This window comes from Nycticebus coucang, chromosome 20 (assembly GCF_027406575.1).
Source record: "Nycticebus coucang isolate mNycCou1 chromosome 20, mNycCou1.pri, whole genome shotgun sequence".
Classification (NCBI taxonomy): Eukaryota; Metazoa; Chordata; class Mammalia; order Primates; family Lorisidae; genus Nycticebus; species Nycticebus coucang.
Genome location: NC_069799.1, coordinates 56305783 through 56318864, shown reverse-complemented (window position 1 = coordinate 56318864; position 13082 = coordinate 56305783). Strand labels below are relative to the sequence as shown.

The following is a 13082-nucleotide window of genomic DNA, read 5'->3' as shown; positions in this document are numbered from 1 at the left end:
GCAGATTTTAAAATGTAGGCTCTTCAATGACCAGATTTCCCTACAGCAATGAGCATGCCCTATGTGTAAGTCACAAGAACCACAGTTTCCTTAATAAAATTAAGGTACATTTTAAAATAGAGAACAAGTGTGGGAGTATGAAATGAACATGGGAATCATGCTATGCATGCGGGAAGACTGTAATCTTCATCAATACAAATGAAAAACTACCTGTCAATAAGCTGTGACTCCAATCTGTAGCTAAACTGCAACCCTCTCAGCACCTTAGTCTTCTAAATGCCTATAGTTTGCCAGAAAATGCTTTAGTCATATGAAACTACATTTTAAAATAAGCTTTTTCCCTTCAAATGGAAATTTCTCACATAAGAAATTCAGATGAATGTCAATTGATCAAACCAATGGGTTATACTTATTTGAATTTGTTTTAAGAGTTGAAGGCCCGTGATAGGCACGGAGCAGCCGGGATACACACTTACTCTGCCAGTATTCAGCCTTGAAGCCACGTCCTTGCTGCCCTTCATCTGTCCTCAGCTTTAAAAACATGCTGTCTGCACTAGAACGGATAAGAGGTGGTTTCTCATCCCCACAGAGCTGAGCGAGCAGATGAGAGCTGGTGCTTGGCCCATCATATACCTTGAATAAAACATTTTAAATGTCAGGTGGTTGAGACTATAAACATTATCTAAAGGACTATATAATCCAGAAGAACTAAGGAAAAGTTATATATATGAGGTCAGACAATTAAGTCCACGAATTCATCCTAGAAAAAGTGCTACAAACTCTGCACCCCTCATTGCTGAATATCACTACAGTCACCTTCGAGGTAGAGCCCTTGGAAAGCCAGTGCCTGGTCCACCCATCAGAGCTATTTTGGACCCCTTTTTCTGGAAGGGCTTTCAGAGTTGGAGGAAGTTGGACAAGTAAGTTCACTAACTCATCCTAGCAAAAGTGCCATATACCTCATTGCTGAATATCACTACAGTCACCAGTAGTTATAAAGTTATAAAGGGAGTTGGCCCAGGGAGTGATTTGAAGGTCACCTTATTCAGCAATGAAACATGTAGCACTTTTCCTAAGACAAGTTCACAGACTGAACTGTCTGACCTCATGTGATGTAACGAAAGAATAGCCCTAAAATAAAAAGCTTTAAAAATTATATTTAAGTGCCTATAAATTCGGGTCATGAACCCAAACCATTAGCAGTGGGTATATACGCTATTATTCAAGCTCATGAACCTAGGGTCAAGTCTACAGATTGAAAATGAGGCCAATGCTTATTTTTCGAGCCATAACTAGTATCAGTTGTCCTCCTTGCCTTTTGATTTCATACTTTATAACTTACAGCACTTTAACACATTTTTATTTAGATTTTTTTTTTAGACAATGGTGAGTAAAAAGTCCTAGTTAGATGACTCAAATTATCTCCTCTAATTCACCAAAATATTGATCTGAGTGGTGATTTTCAAGACATATATGGAAATTTCACTGATGATGATTATAATAAATCCCATAAGGGATAAATCCCTTCTGAAAGGAGTTTTCAGGAGACTGATTTTATCCATATGTATCTTAATAGTCATAGTCCATGTATTTTCAATACTTAGCATATCACCATTCAGTAATACACACTGTATTTGCGAGATGGTCATTTTCACCAAATTTACTTTAAATTTTTATTTTGTTCTGTTTAGACACTACCCTTTCCTGACTCTCAGAATTAAAAACAAATGCATGATGTGGGTGTTGGGTGCGATGGGAACAGGAATGATAGTTACTGAGAGCTGACACGTACAGCCAGGTAGTCTAAAGTGCAGTTTGGATGGTGCTCCAAGTGGAAATCTGTGAACTGCAGTTGGAACGGGCTGCCACGGCTGGCCTTCAACCACCAGTAGCACTCGGAGCTGTGGTAGTAGGGCATCGGGTAGTTGGGAGATGTGAACATGCCTGTGGATGTGGTGAGATTGCCCCCGCAACCTACAGGAGGAAGAAACAGAATGACACACACCATTTTCTTTCAGGTAAAACTGAATCTTCTCATCAATGTCAAACCCGTGCTACTGGACTCTCCTTTCCATCAAGTTGCAAAGCAAAGCTGTGTTGCCACTGAGTAGGTAGCCTACAATCCTAATAGGTATCAAGATACTTTCCTTTTTCTAATCAAGATGATGAAATACACTAGGGAACTAGAACTTTCTTCCTTTGTCCTTCAAAAAGAAAAAAATGGTTGCTACCAATATTTGCAATGCTAACGTTCAAATACAGCTGGGCAAAAATGGGCAGCTGACAAATACAGCATGGCCATCCAAGAATTAAGAAACCAATCAGACCTGATTCTCCAATAAAAAGCAGCGCTTTCCTGTTACCTGTTGATGATCCATCCCAGTAAGCTGAGAATCCAGACCTTGAGTCAATCAAATCACTCTGAAATTTTAACCATAGTTTGTTACTATGAGAGATAATTGTTGGAGGGAGATTTGAGCCACAGTACATTCCCAGCATTGGTGAAGTTTCATAGCCTCCATCCCTGATGGAATACAGACATGAAAATGGGTTAGGTTATTGATAACATGACCGTATAAATATTTAACAACATTCGCACTTCGGGATTACAAATATTAGCAGCTTATAAAATCAATCAACTCCTCTCAAAAATACTCTATAATACACACTTTCAAATGTTTGATTTTATTAAATTATTAGAATAATAATGATGAATCACTGTCACTTATGCTTGACACGGCATTTTATACAAGCAATGGCAAACTGAAAGAATGTGTTTAATCTTTATCTAAAAATAAAGCCTCCAACAAATATGTCAGAGTAAACAAGACCAGAAACTATAATTATTAACAATATAAACAAATGTTTAGCTGGGCATTGTGGCGGGCACACAGCTATATAGTTCTAGCTACTTGGGAGGCTGAGGCAGGAGGATGGCTTAAGCCCAAGAGTTTGAAGTTGCTGTAAGCTGTGATGCCACAGTACTCTACCAAGGGCGACATAGTGAGACTCTGTCTCAAAAAAAAAAAAAAAAAAAAAACAATATAAACAAATGTTGATTTATTTTACAGAGATACCTTATATGTTTTCTTTATATAAAATTTCCTCTTATTTGGAAATTTTTTAAATGTAATGGATCATTTTTGATATATTTTGCAAAATTCTAGAAATATTTACTTTCCTAAGAACTTCTGGGGTCTTAAATCTAGTTCATAATCGGTAGCTTTTTCAAAACAAAATAAAAAAAATAAGGACTCATTCAACATCAAAGTCCAGTGATTAATTTCTATAAACTAAGAAAATTATATAATTTTAACATGATAGAATACAATCGAGATTTATCGTTTTAATACCTATTTTACATCAGAGAATAAAATGTACTATAAAATAAGATTCTTACTTTGAAATGCCAAAAAATTTGACATACATGCACATTAAAATGATTAGCCTAATTTAACTTGATATAAAAATATAGGGAGATGACGATGTGTAAGTTAACCTTTGCTGCAAATATAACTTTTTAATACATTCAAAGTGCCAAATAATGTAAGAAAAATGCCTTGTATTGAAATTCTGAAGCCTAGACTTTTATTATTTGAATATAAAAAAACTTCATGAAAAACTTATGGTTGCAATCCTGCTATCATTTTTTTGATATAAGAAGATGAAATGAATAGCAAACAGCCTACATATAATGAAACTATTCAACAATAGCAAGTATTTCATTGCAGAGTAGTAAAGAACAGTTTTCTTTGTCCAAATAAAATCTGTAGTTTATTTTCAAACATTCCAAATAAAAGAATCACTTCAGGCGGCGCCTGTGGCTCAAAGGAGTAGGACACCGGCCCCATATACCAGAGGTGGCGGGTTCAAACCTGGCCCCAGCCAAAAACTGCAAATAAAAAAAAAGAATCACTTCAAAATAACCACCGAATACTATGCAATTTTCTATATTTTTCTAAGTCAGGCTTTGAATAACGAACTTTATCTCTTGCAAGAAAGTGCAAAGCAGAGAGCTTTACAAAGAATTTCAATAATTTTCAATATTTTTTCCTTCATCTAGGAAAGTCCAGGAAAGACTATTAATGAGAACATATAATAAAAATGATTATAATAAAATAAATAAGGCTGCTTACCTGATTTCCAGAAAATCTGAATGACAGCCTCCACCAATGGCTTCCTCCAAGGAGAAGTTTGTAAAGTGCAGGGCAATCTGGTGGCTACTCTCCACTGTGATCCTATAAATGCATTTCCAGTTGTTGGGGTAATTATTGGGATAGTTTGGAGATGTTAATGTCCCAGATTCATCTGTGTGGTCTTCCAAACATGCTGCAAAAAGAACCACAAGAGAGAAAGCAGAAAATATTATGCCATATTTATAATACATTTAGGCATATATATTTTATTCACTTGTGCCAAGGTATTTGATTTCCAATAGGCCATTTTGGAATATTCAAAAAATGCTTTCACTTTTTGAAAACTCAAAGGCAAAATAATTAATATAAGTAAACCTAAGCTATGTAGCGGAACTCGTAAAACCTATCTTGAGTAAACAACTCTTTAAGTCTTGGAAGTGTTAGAATTTTCTAATCTTTGTAAATTACCACAAATGTTAAAAATTAGGCTGAGTTACAGAAATTATAGACAGGGCCTAGAAATAAGTCAGTTGTGTTCCTCACGTAAGCCTCCTTTAAAATGGTTTTCACCAAGCCTGAGTACATGAGCCACAAGCAGGTGTCTCGGCCATGGGAGGAAGAATAACAGGGCACTAGACTTGGGGATCAGAGTGACCTGGAATCAAAGCCCTTCTCAGACACTGACAAACTGGGCAACTTTGGGCAAGTTATTTCACCAATCTGCGCCTTACTTCCTTCATCTCTAAAATGTACCTACCTTTCAGTGTAGGTATGGGTCAGAGGTGCTCCAATTAAAGAGCTCAGCCTGTGATATGTGCTCAGTAAATGACAGTAATCATCCTAATTTTTCAAAATGGAACAGATATAAAATAATCATAAATGATGAGGATTAAATTAGATCATTCACATAAAACATCTAACGTAGTACCTAATTTTATGTCCTAAATAAATATCAACTATTCTAATTCAATAGTTCTAATTTTACTTATTCTGTTCTTCAGACTCCGTATTTACTAACCAACTCACTCAAGCTCCTATACTCTACACACCTGAGCTATTTCACCAACACAGTCTAGTTCAAATGCATTTTTAATCTATTTCCCACTGTATCCAGGAATAATCTAAAGCTAGGGTCCAGAAGTAGACAGAGCTCTCTGAAAAGTTTTGAGGAGAATAAACTATAATACAAGAGGTTGCTGTGAGCCGTGTGACACCACGGCACTCTACCTGAGGGCAGTACAGTGAGACTCTGTCTCTACAAAAAAAAAAAAAAAAATGAAGATGTTTGGGGATGCTGGGTTTTTATGTTTGTTTGTTGTTTTTGCAGTTTTATTGTTTTGGCTGGGGCCAGGTTTGAACTCACCACCTCTAGTATACAGGGCTGGCACCCTACTCCTTGAGCCACACGCACTGCCCAGGATACTGTTTTTCTAAATGCTCCTGTGTAATATACTCAGAAAAGAAAGGGGGAATCACTGGTATTGAAACCACAGAGCCACATGGAAAGTATTATAGGTTCAACTATCTCTGTGTGGCTCTCAGAGTAGGAGGCATGCATCAAGTACTCGATTTTACTTTATTTTAAACAACAAACAACCAAGCATTTATTTCATGGAAGGACTCCACAGTGATATTCCCCATCAAGCATGGTAAACTATACTTTTCAATAACCTGCTAAAATATTTCCACAAGTGTGAAGACAGGCAGGAAGGCAGGAAGGAAGAGAGAGAAAAGGAACCAGAGATAGAGGAAGAGATGACAGCAAGGGTGGGAGAGAGAGATGGAAAGAGAAAGGAAGAGATGGCAGCAAGGGTGGGAGAGAGAGATGGGCAGAGAAAGGAAGAGATGGCAGCAAGGGTGGGAGAGAGAGATGGACAGAGAAAGGAAGAGATGGCAGCAAGGGTGGGAGAGAGAGATGGGCAGAGAAAGGAAGAGATGGCAGCAAGGGTGGGAGAGAGAGATGGACAGAGAAAGGAAGAGATGGCAGCAAGGGTGGGAGAGAGAGATGGACAGAGAAAGGAAGAGATGGCAGCAAGGGTGGGAGAGAGAGATGGACAGAGAAAGGAAGAGATGGCAGCAAGGGTGGGAGAGAGAGATGGACAGAGAAAGGAAGAGATGACAGCAAGGGTGGGAGAGAGAGATGGACAGAGAAAGGAAGAGATGGCAGCAAGGGTGGGAGAGAGAGATGGACAGAGAAAGGAAGAGATGGCAGCAAGGGTGGGAGAGAGAGATGGACAGAGAAAGGAAGAGATGGCAGCAAGGGTGGGAGAGAGAGATGGACAGAGAAAGGAAGAGATGGCAGCAAGGGTGGGAGAGAGAGATGGACAGAGAAAGGAAGAGATGACAGCAAGGGTGGGAGAGAGAGATGGACAGAGAAAGGAAGAGATGGCAGCAAGGGTGGGAGAGAGAGATGGACAGAGAAAGGAAGAGATGGCAGCAAGGGTGGGAGAGAGAGATGGACAGAGAAAGGAAGAGATGGCAGCAAGGGTGGGAGAGAGAGATGGACAGAGAAAGGAAGAGATGGCAGCAAGGGTGGGAGAGAGAGATGGACAGAGAAAGGAAGAGATGGCAGCAAGGGTGGGAGAGAGAGATGGACAGAGAAAGGAAGAGATGACAGCAAGGGTGGGAGAGAGAGATGGACAGAGAAAGGAAGAGATGGCAGCAAGGGTGGGAGAGAGAGATGGACAGAGAAAGGAAGAGATGGCAGCAAGGGTGGGAGAGAGAGATGGACAGAGAAAGGAAGAGATGGCAGCAAGGGTGGGAGAGAGAGATGGACAGAGAAAGGAAGAGATGGCAGCAAGGGTGGGAGAGAGAGATGGACAGAGAAAGGAAGAGATGGCAGCAAGGGTGGGAGAGAGAGATGGACAGAGAAAGGAAGAGATGGCAGCAAGGGTGGGAGAGAGAGATGGACAGAGAAAGGAAGAGATGGCAGCAAGGGTGGGAGAGAGAGATGGACAGAGAAAGGAAGAGATGACAGCAAGGGTGGGAGAGAGAGATGGACAGAGAAAGGAAGAGATGGCAGCAAGGGTGGGAGAGAGAGATGGACAGAGAAAGGAAGAGATGGCAGCAAGGGTGGGAGAGAGAGATGGACAGAGAAAGGAAGAGATGGCAGCAAGGGTGGGAGAGAGAGATGGACAGAGAAAGGAAGAGATGGCAGCAAGGGTGGGAGAGAGAGATGGACAGAGAAAGGAAGAGATGGCAGCAAGGGTGGGAGAGAGAGATGGACAGAGAAAGGAAGAGATGGCAGCAAGGGTGGGAGAGAGAGATGGACAGAGAAAGGAAGAGATGGCAGCAAGGGTGGGAGAGAGAGATGGACAGAGAAAGGAAGAGATGGCAGCAAGGGTGGGAGAGAGAGATGGACAGAGAAAGGAAGAGATGGCAGCAAGGGTGGGAGAGAGAGATGGACAGAGAAAGGAAGAGATGGCAGCAAGGGTGGGAGAGAGAGATGGACAGAGAAAGGAAGAGATGGCAGCAAGGGTGGGAGAGAGAGATGGACAGAGAAAGGAAGAGATGGCAGCAAGGGTGGGAGAGAGAGATGGACAGAGAAAGGAAGAGATGGCAGCAAGGGTGGGAGAGAGAGATGGACAGAGAAAGGAAGAGATGGCAGCAAGGGTGGGAGAGAGAGATGGACAGAGAAAGGAAGAGATGGCAGCAAGGGTGGGAGAGAGAGATGGACAGAGAAAGGAAGAGATGGCAGCAAGGGTGGGAGAGAGAGATGGACAGAGAAAGGAAGAGATGGCAGCAAGGGTGGGAGAGAGAGATGGACAGAGAAAGGAAGAGATGGCAGCAAGGGTGGGAGAGAGAGATGGACAGAGAAAGGAAGAGATGGCAGCAAGGGTGGGAGAGAGAGATGGACAGAGAAAGGAAGAGATGGCAGCAAGGGTGGGAGAGAGAGATGGACAGAGAAAGGAAGAGATGGCAGCAAGGGTGGGAGAGAGAGATGGACAGAGAAAGGAAGAGATGGCAGCAAGGGTGGGAGAGAGAGATGGACAGAGAAAGGAAGAGATGGCAGCAAGGGTGGGAGAGAGAGATGGACAGAGAAAGGAAGAGATGGCAGCAAGGGTGGGAGAGAGAGATGGACAGAGAAAGGAAGAGATGGCAGCAAGGGTGGGAGAGAGAGATGGACAGAGAAAGGAAGAGATGGCAGCAAGGGTGGGAGAGAGAGATGGACAGAGAAAGGAAGAGATGGCAGCAAGGGTGGGAGAGAGAGATGGACAGAGAAAGGAAGAGATGGCAGCAAGGGTGGGAGAGAGAGATGGACAGAGAAAGGAAGAGATGGCAGCAAGGGTGGGAGAGAGAGATGGACAGAGAAAGGAAGAGATGGCAGCAAGGGTGGGAGAGAGAGATGGACAGAGAAAGGAAGAGATGGCAGCAAGGGTGGGAGAGAGAGATGGACAGAGAAAGGAAGAGATGGCAGCAAGGGTGGGAGAGAGAGATGGACAGAGAAAGGAAGAGATGGCAGCAAGGGTGGGAGAGAGAGATGGACAGAGAAAGGAAGAGATGGCAGCAAGGGTGGGAGAGAGAGATGGACAGAGAAAGGAAGAGATGGCAGCAAGGGTGGGAGAGAGAGATGGACAGAGAAAGGAAGAGATGGCAGCAAGGGTGGGAGAGAGAGATGGACAGAGAAAGGAAGAGATGGCAGCAAGGGTGGGAGAGAGAGATGGACAGAGAAAGGAAGAGATGGCAGCAAGGGTGGGAGAGAGAGATGGACAGAGAAAGGAAGAGATGGCAGCAAGGGTGGGAGAGAGAGATGGACAGAGAAAGGAAGAGATGGCAGCAAGGGTGGGAGAGAGAGATGGACAGAGAAAGGAAGAGATGGCAGCAAGGGTGGGAGAGAGAGATGGACAGAGAAAGGAAGAGATGGCAGCAAGGGTGGGAGAGAGAGATGGACAGAGAAAGGAAGAGATGGCAGCAAGGGTGGGAGAGAGAGATGGACAGAGAAAGGAAGAGATGGCAGCAAGGGTGGGAGAGAGAGATGGACAGAGAAAGGAAGAGATGGCAGCAAGGGTGGGAGAGAGAGATGGACAGAGAAAGGAAGAGATGGCAGCAAGGGTGGGAGAGAGAGATGGACAGAGAAAGGAAGAGATGGCAGCAAGGGTGGGAGAGAGAGATGGACAGAGAAAGGAAGAGATGGCAGCAAGGGTGGGAGAGAGAGATGGACAGAGAAAGGAAGAGATGGCAGCAAGGGTGGGAGAGAGAGATGGACAGAGAAAGGAAGAGATGGCAGCAAGGGTGGGAGAGAGAGATGGACAGAGAAAGGAAGAGATGGCAGCAAGGGTGGGAGAGAGAGATGGACAGAGAAAGGAAGAGATGGCAGCAAGGGTGGGAGAGAGAGATGGACAGAGAAAGGAAGAGATGGCAGCAAGGGTGGGAGAGAGAGATGGACAGAGAAAGGAAGAGATGGCAGCAAGGGTGGGAGAGAGAGATGGACAGAGAAAGGAAGAGATGGCAGCAAGGGTGGGAGAGAGAGATGGACAGAGAAAGGAAGAGATGGCAGCAAGGGTGGGAGAGAGAGATGGACAGAGAAAGGAAGAGATGGCAGCAAGGGTGGGAGAGAGAGATGGACAGAGAAAGGAAGAGATGGCAGCAAGGGTGGGAGAGAGAGATGGACAGAGAAAGGAAGAGATGGCAGCAAGGGTGGGAGAGAGAGATGGACAGAGAAAGGAAGAGATGGCAGCAAGGGTGGGAGAGAGAGATGGACAGAGAAAGGAAGAGATGGCAGCAAGGGTGGGAGAGAGAGATGGACAGAGAAAGGAAGAGATGGCAGCAAGGGTGGGAGAGAGAGATGGACAGAGAAAGGAAGAGATGGCAGCAAGGGTGGGAGAGAGAGATGGACAGAGAAAGGAAGAGATGGCAGCAAGGGTGGGAGAGAGAGATGGACAGAGAAAGGAAGAGATGGCAGCAAGGGTGGGAGAGAGAGATGGACAGAGAAAGGAAGAGATGGCAGCAAGGGTGGGAGAGAGAGATGGACAGAGAAAGGAAGAGATGGCAGCAAGGGTGGGAGAGAGAGATGGACAGAGAAAGGAAGAGATGGCAGCAAGGGTGGGAGAGAGAGATGGACAGAGAAAGGAAGAGATGGCAGCAAGGGTGGGAGAGAGAGATGGACAGAGAAAGGAAGAGATGGCAGCAAGGGTGGGAGAGAGAGATGGACAGAGAAAGGAAGAGATGGCAGCAAGGGTGGGAGAGAGAGATGGACAGAGAAAGGAAGAGATGGCAGCAAGGGTGGGAGAGAGAGATGGACAGAGAAAGGAAGAGATGGCAGCAAGGGTGGGAGAGAGAGATGGACAGAGAAAGGAAGAGATGGCAGCAAGGGTGGGAGAGAGAGATGGACAGAGAAAGGAAGAGATGGCAGCAAGGGTGGGAGAGAGAGATGGACAGAGAAAGGAAGAGATGGCAGCAAGGGTGGGAGAGAGAGATGGACAGAGAAAGGAAGAGATGGCAGCAAGGGTGGGAGAGAGAGATGGACAGAGAAAGGAAGAGATGGCAGCAAGGGTGGGAGAGAGAGATGGACAGAGAAAGGAAGAGATGGCAGCAAGGGTGGGAGAGAGAGATGGACAGAGAAAGGAAGAGATGGCAGCAAGGGTGGGAGAGAGAGATGGACAGAGAAAGGAAGAGATGGCAGCAAGGGTGGGAGAGAGAGATGGACAGAGAAAGGAAGAGATGGCAGCAAGGGTGGGAGAGAGAGATGGACAGAGAAAGGAAGAGATGGCAGCAAGGGTGGGAGAGAGAGATGGACAGAGAAAGGAAGAGATGGCAGCAAGGGTGGGAGAGAGAGATGGACAGAGAAAGGAAGAGATGGCAGCAAGGGTGGGAGAGAGAGATGGACAGAGAAAGGAAGAGATGGCAGCAAGGGTGGGAGAGAGAGATGGACAGAGAAAGGAAGAGATGGCAGCAAGGGTGGGAGAGAGAGATGGACAGAGAAAGGAAGAGATGGCAGCAAGGGTGGGAGAGAGAGATGGACAGAGAAAGGAAGAGATGGCAGCAAGGGTGGGAGAGAGAGATGGACAGAGAAAGGAAGAGATGGCAGCAAGGGTGGGAGAGAGAGATGGACAGAGAAAGGAAGAGATGGCAGCAAGGGTGGGAGAGAGAGATGGACAGAGAAAGGAAGAGATGGCAGCAAGGGTGGGAGAGAGAGATGGACAGAGAAAGGAAGAGATGGCAGCAAGGGTGGGAGAGAGAGATGGACAGAGAAAGGAAGAGATGGCAGCAAGGGTGGGAGAGAGAGATGGACAGAGAAAGGAAGAGATGGCAGCAAGGGTGGGAGAGAGAGATGGACAGAGAAAGGAAGAGATGGCAGCAAGGGTGGGAGAGAGAGATGGACAGAGAAAGGAAGAGATGGCAGCAAGGGTGGGAGAGAGAGATGGACAGAGAAAGGAAGAGATGGCAGCAAGGGTGGGAGAGAGAGATGGACAGAGAAAGGAAGAGATGGCAGCAAGGGTGGGAGAGAGAGATGGACAGAGAAAGGAAGAGATGGCAGCAAGGGTGGGAGAGAGAGATGGACAGAGAAAGGAAGAGATGGCAGCAAGGGTGGGAGAGAGAGATGGACAGAGAAAGGAAGAGATGGCAGCAAGGGTGGGAGAGAGAGATGGACAGAGAAAGGAAGAGATGGCAGCAAGGGTGGGAGAGAGAGATGGACAGAGAAAGGAAGAGATGGCAGCAAGGGTGGGAGAGAGAGATGGACAGAGAAAGGAAGAGATGGCAGCAAGGGTGGGAGAGAGAGATGGACAGAGAAAGGAAGAGATGGCAGCAAGGGTGGGAGAGAGAGATGGACAGAGAAAGGAAGAGATGGCAGCAAGGGTGGGAGAGAGAGATGGACAGAGAAAGGAAGAGATGGCAGCAAGGGTGGGAGAGAGAGATGGACAGAGAAAGGAAGAGATGGCAGCAAGGGTGGGAGAGAGAGATGGACAGAGAAAGGAAGAGATGGCAGCAAGGGTGGGAGAGAGAGATGGACAGAGAAAGGAAGAGATGGCAGCAAGGGTGGGAGAGAGAGATGGACAGAGAAAGGAAGAGATGGCAGCAAGGGTGGGAGAGAGAGATGGACAGAGAAAGGAAGAGATGGCAGCAAGGGTGGGAGAGAGAGATGGACAGAGAAAGGAAGAGATGGCAGCAAGGGTGGGAGAGAGAGATGGACAGAGAAAGGAAGAGATGGCAGCAAGGGTGGGAGAGAGAGATGGACAGAGAAAGGAAGAGATGGCAGCAAGGGTGGGAGAGAGAGATGGACAGAGAAAGGAAGAGATGGCAGCAAGGGTGGGAGAGAGAGATGGACAGAGAAAGGAAGAGATGGCAGCAAGGGTGGGAGAGAGAGATGGACAGAGAAAGGAAGAGATGGCAGCAAGGGTGGGAGAGAGAGATGGACAGAGAAAGGAAGAGATGGCAGCAAGGGTGGGAGAGAGAGATGGACAGAGAAAGGAAGAGATGGCAGCAAGGGTGGGAGAGAGAGATGGACAGAGAAAGGAAGAGATGGCAGCAAGGGTGGGAGAGAGAGATGGACAGAGAAAGGAAGAGATGGCAGCAAGGGTGGGAGAGAGAGATGGACAGAGAAAGGAAGAGATGGCAGCAAGGGTGGGAGAGAGAGATGGACAGAGAAAGGAAGAGATGGCAGCAAGGGTGGGAGAGAGAGATGGACAGAGAAAGGAAGAGATGGCAGCAAGGGTGGGAGAGAGAGATGGACAGAGAAAGGAAGAGATGGCAGCAAGGGTGGGAGAGAGAGATGGACAGAGAAAGGAAGAGATGGCAGCAAGGGTGGGAGAGAGAGATGGACAGAGAAAGGAAGAGATGGCAGCAAGGGTGGGAGAGAGAGATGGACAGAGAAAGGAAGAGATGGCAGCAAGGGTGGGAGAGAGAGATGGACAGAGAAAGGAAGAGATGGCAGCAAGGGTGGGAGAGAGAGATGGACAGAGAAAGGAAGAGATGGCAGCAAGGGTGGGAGAGAGAGATGGACAGAGA

The 13082-nt window shown here is 45.8% G+C and overlaps 1 protein-coding gene across 1 annotated transcript in view; it reads right to left on the bottom strand.

Moving 5' to 3' along the window:
- The window catches only part of CUBN (cubilin), a 264166-nt gene that overhangs the window by 185050 nt on the left and 66034 nt on the right, over positions 1-13082 (bottom strand). Inside the window, exons 23-26 of the mRNA XM_053572936.1 lie at positions 4137-4329; positions 2364-2524; positions 1793-1974; positions 477-633 (exon numbers count right to left, since the gene is read on the bottom strand). Of these exons, the coding sequence (XP_053428911.1) occupies positions 477-633; positions 1793-1974; positions 2364-2524; positions 4137-4329 (693 nt within the window). The remainder of the gene's footprint in view (positions 1-476; positions 634-1792; positions 1975-2363; positions 2525-4136; positions 4330-13082) is intronic.